The sequence below is a fragment of the Tupaia chinensis genome, unplaced genomic scaffold (genome assembly GCF_000334495.1).
Source record: "Tupaia chinensis unplaced genomic scaffold, TupChi_1.0 Scaffold144255_1, whole genome shotgun sequence".
Classification (NCBI taxonomy): Eukaryota; Metazoa; Chordata; class Mammalia; order Scandentia; family Tupaiidae; genus Tupaia; species Tupaia belangeri.
Genome location: NW_006204113.1, coordinates 1,116,983 through 1,121,807, shown reverse-complemented (window position 1 = coordinate 1,121,807; position 4,825 = coordinate 1,116,983). Strand labels below are relative to the sequence as shown.

At 57.8% G+C, this 4,825-nt stretch overlaps 1 protein-coding gene across 3 annotated transcripts in view; it reads left to right on the top strand.

Moving 5' to 3' along the window:
* Positions 1–1,040: 1,040 nt before the first annotated feature.
* KCNIP2 (potassium voltage-gated channel interacting protein 2) overlaps positions 1,041–4,825 on the top strand; it is a 21,937-nt gene continuing 18,152 nt past the window's right edge. For 2 of the 3 annotated variants that reach the window (XM_006166330.3, XM_006166329.3), the window contains exon 1: positions 1,041–1,415. In XM_006166330.3, the coding sequence (XP_006166392.1) occupies positions 1,343–1,415 (73 nt within the window). In that variant the 5' untranslated portion in view covers positions 1,041–1,342. The remainder of the gene's footprint in view (positions 1,416–4,825) is intronic. The other variant, XM_006166332.3, reaches the window with a different exon arrangement.

Sequence of the window (4,825 nt, the reverse complement as noted above, 5' to 3'; positions counted from 1 at the left end):
GGGCTGATTGAATCAAGTGGTTGGAAATCAAGTCCAATTGAAGAGATTAGACGTGCTGGGGTCACTTTGGCTGAAGCGTTTGGTTCCAGTAGTCACTCCACCAGATCTCCTCTCCTGTCCTCTGGGGGATGGGAGCTCCGGCGGAAGCCCAGGAAGTGCGGTGGGGACGGTGAGACGTTCCGGCGCATTGAGTAGCCTTTCCTGGGACCAGGGAGCCCAGCTCTGTGTGCAGCCCAGTCCCTACCTGCAGAAAAGGATCAAAATCCAGGGGGAGAGAGCCTAAAAGAGTATTTTTTCCCCTTCTTATCCTCACTGGGGTCCCCAAACCCTGCAGTCACTCCCGGAATCTGCTGGGAACCTAGGAGAGAGCAGGTGACAAAAAAGGGCAGAAAAGGGGAAAGAAAGGTATAAAAGAGCAGGGAAGTCGAGAAACTCACCTGGTTCACGGTTTTCTTGACCTTCCCATTTGGCCAATAGGGATCACTAAGTCAGTAAGGACCCCGAGAATAAATGGGCCCGGAGACAGTGTCCTGGAGTAGTGGCTGAAAGTTGGGGTCATTCCAGAACTTGAGAGTAGTGTGGCTCATTGGCCAGCGACAAGCGTGTATTACAGGCTGGACTGACTGATCCCTGCATCCCTGGCGACAGCTTTGGCGAGTGGGAACTGTTTGGGACCACAGAGGCAGGTACACTGGAGGAGGAACAGCAGAGAAAATCGGGGCAGACTTAGAGACAGGATCAGGGGACTCAGAGACTACCCTAGGCTCTGACTTGGCCAAGGAACAGTGCTGCCGGTGGGGGAACGGAAGCCTGAGACTTGGGGGCGGGGTTTCCCCACAGTGGGGTCGCTGGCCCCACTCTTCTCCACCATCTAGACCCGTGGCTTCAGGTTTAGGGGTTAGAGTTGCTGGAGAGCTAGTTTCCTCCCCACACTTTCCAGCTCACCCTTTCACCGGGTGCCTCCTCCGAGCTGCAAAGGGCTGGGGGCGGGGGTTGGGGGAGCCAATCCCGGCAGCGCCAAAGAGGGGAGGCGGCGGTGACAGCCGCGGGGAGGGGGCGGGAGGAGAGAGGCAGCTCAGCTCTAGCTCCGCGCTCAGCTCCGCTCTGCTCTGCCTCAGCTCTGCGCTCACCTGCTGCCCTAGCCTCCCGCTCCTGCCCAGGACCCCCGGGTGGGCCCCAGACCCCAGGCCCTGTCGGGCTACTCTGCCTCTGCCAGGACTCCCCGACCCCTAGCCCCAGCAGCTCGCTACGCCGCCAGGGGGCGCCGTGTGAGCGCTCTATCCCGGCCACCCGGCGCCCCCTCCCACGGCCCAGGCGGGACGGGAGCGGGGCGCCGGGGGCCATGCGGGGCCAGGGCCGCAAGGAGAGTTTGTCCGATTCCCGAGACTTGGACGGCTCCTACGACCAGCTCACGGGTGAGTAGGCGGCGTGAGGGTCTCAGGAGGGAGGGTGGCTTTCATATCCCAGACCCTTCCGCCTCTCTGATCCCAGCCCAGCCCATACCCACTTTCTGCCCCATTCCCCAGAACTTCCCGGCTATTCTGGGCAGCAGGACACGGGGGTTCAAAGCCTTGGGTCCCACAGGGGAGAGGGGGAGGAGCAGGCCTGGCAGGTGTGGAGAGGCAGCAGGTGTAGGCGTGTGTGACACAGGGCTGGGAGGGTGGTACGTGTGTGAGCACCTGTCATTCTTGTGTGTGTGTGCGCGCGTGTGCCTCCCACACCTGGTTGCCATGTGCCCTGAGCTGGATGACAGCCAGGGTGAGTGTGACTGTGTGTGGCAGTGTGATTGTATGATCTCGTCAGATGTTTAAGCAAGGTCGTATAGGACCCTGCTTGTTTTGCTGAAGTTGTTTTGACCATGTGTCTCTGTTGTATGTGCAGCTATGTGCTGTGAGTGTGTGCTTCTGTATGAAGTGGCATGTGACCACCAGCACGTACCAGGGCTTTACTTTCTGGTGGTATGCCTCTGTAAGACTTTATGACCGTGAACCTTCTGGGGCTAGTATTTGCTAAAGTGATTGTGTTATGTTTTGTGCTCGTGAGACCACGTGGGTTATATCAGCCTCTGACTGTGTACTTCCACGCGGTCACGTCTGCAGTGGGGCTGTGTCCATGACGTACCTTACCCTTGCTGTCTCTCTGGCTTTCTGGTGCAGATCGGCGTCTTCAGTGCACCCTACTGCTTCCCCAAGTTTTCCACAAATAGCCCAGATGGACCCAAGGAGCAACTTCAGTGTCTAGCTGCCCAGCCTGGCTCCCAGGGACACCCTCTGGCTCCAGGACCCTGTCCCTGGAGAAGCTTTGATTAGTGCTGGGTCAGTGGTCCCCCCACCCCCAATTATTCAGCTCATTCTTACACCCGAAGCTCCTTCCGCTCACAACCACGCTTCCAGAACTTCACCCAAACCCTGAGGAAAACAATCCTTCTGCCTCCCCTCCAGAACCAGAGACAGAAGCTCTAGGCCTGGCAAGTGCTACATGGCCTCCCAGTATTCCCACCCCTCCCCACCCAAACCTCATTGCTCCCCAGGCAGCTCACCCGCACATCGGAGAGGTAACTAAGGCTGGCCCGCCTGCACACTCCGAGGTTTGGGGGCAGAGCCTAGTGTTTGTGTAGGTGACCGTGTCACCTCGTGTACGTTTCTGTGTCCGTGCGTGTTTGCGTCTCACTATGCAGCTTGCTTAAGAACTCCAACAGAGTGGGGAAGGACAGCGACCCTAAAGGGGTGGTGGAGGGAGTTCATGATCTGTCCTTGAGGCGACTGAGGTTGAGACATGACATCGAGGGAGGGGACTAGGATGTGGTGCCTTGAGAATAAGTGTCTCCCCCACTCAGTGATCCTGGGAGACCCTAGTTGTAATGCCACAAGGGGGAAACTTCCGCTCAGTCAGGCCTGACGTATGAGCGAGTTCCAGATGTGCCCCAGATGTGCCTCAGACCTGGATGGAACCCAAAGGTACAGCTGTCAGGGTCTGCTGTGAACTGCTCCCACCAGCTCAGGGTCCTTGAGTTTCGTAAGGGCTGGGCCCTCAGCACCACGTTAGTCAGTGTTCACTTTCTGCTTTAATGGGTTCCCCCCTTTAGTGAAATCCTCCCCTCCTCACGGGGTTATTTCAGTCAGAGACTGGACGGAGGTCGGGAAGCACCCAGAATGAATGGAAGTGTCCCAAGTACGTGGCTTTTGTCCTCTGTAAAATGGGGAACAGTAGTCTCTGCCTGCCGGTCTGAGTCGCGAACGTTGACAAGCATGGAGAACATGTTCCAGGCCACACGTCCTGTACTGCACCATGACGTGGGAAGTACAAATAGGACTGCCAGGCACTCTCCTCTTCAAGGAGGGCTTTTCTTACAAGAGAAGACCGATGGGGTGGAGATGCCAGTGTTCAGACTCCCACCCAGCCTCAGGCTCAGAGTGCCCAGCGCCTATCTGAAGCCCCACGGCCAGTCGTTGTCCGCGGTGCTGAAGCGCGCGCCTCCTTTCCCTTCCCGATGCACGTGCGGGATTCCTAGGACCCGCCCTTGGGGTATTACCCCGGCCCATGGGGCTGACAGACAGGCGGCCTAAAGTTATATACTTCAGGGGATCTTAGTTCCCACTGACTGCTTTCTTGACCATTCCCGTCCCAAGTTCAAAACCGAGCGGGGAGTGACCTTTATTAAGGAGAAATCAAAAAGTCTGATCCCAGCTTCTCCTACCCGTCCCCCATATCTAACCGCTCGGGTCTTCCCAGCCCAGTGGAGCCACTGGGCAATGTGGCACTGTGGGAAAAGGCCTCTATGGACAGCGGCCCTATCTGAGCGGAAACGAAGGACCAGAGAAGGTGAGGAGAGAGTTAAGACCTGCAGGGCCAGGCCTGAGCTCAGGGTCGCTAGGACTGGGATCTCCCGAGTCTGGTCTCTTTGGTGTAAGTATCGTTCCTGGGACTGGGGCGCCCCCGTGTGGCCTAGGGAGGCCATGCATGCGGAGCCGATTCTGAAGGGGTCTGTGGACAGCCAAGTCAAGTGGCAGGATTCGGATGGACTTGAGAGGTGATCTCTGAATTCTTGCCTCTTAAATACAGGGTTTTCAGTTAAAGACACGGGCTCCCAGTCGGAGAGGTGGGTCACACCTCTCCTGAAGGCTTTCCTATGAGTTCAAGGTGCTAGAGGATCCTGGAAGGCTTTGCTTTACCTAATGAGTTCAGGAAAGGGGTCGGGTCGGGACTGAAGAGGAATCTTCTACTTGATACATTCGGCTCGGAGCCAGCGATGAGAGCAGTCTGTAACCCCGCCAGACCTAGGCAAAGGCACAAATAGTTACAAAAGAAAGGGATTTGGAGCTACGAGACAAATACCAGTGGGGCACATCCCTGTCGCCTCTCCGTTGCCACCCCGGTACGCTGGCCACTCTCCTCCCTTCTGCTTTTTCTCCCATTGGTTCAGGAAGTGTAGAAGTGTGGGGCGTTGCCATGACAACTATGTCCTCTTACCTCGGTGCTTTGGCACAAAGTGGGGGCAGGGGCGAGTGCTACAGGAGAGAAGGAGTGGCTGGAGATAAGGTTCATTCGCGATCCAGCTCCTTCTGCAAAACTCGTGTGTGCCTGGCTTCGCCAGAAATCCAGAAAACCTGCCCGGAGAAGGCGAGTCGGAGCAACCTCTGCCCCGCCCCAGTCTCCCAGTCTAGGAACTTTGGGGAGCAGTGCTTCAGATGAGGGGGCCGGGGTGAGTTCCCCTCGTCCCTCGTGCAGCCTCCTTGCCTCGGAGGCGGGACCCTGCGAGGATGCGGAGGCTTCGCCGCCTGCCAGTCCGGCCTTCCCGCGCCGCCCACGCCGGGCCCACCCGGCT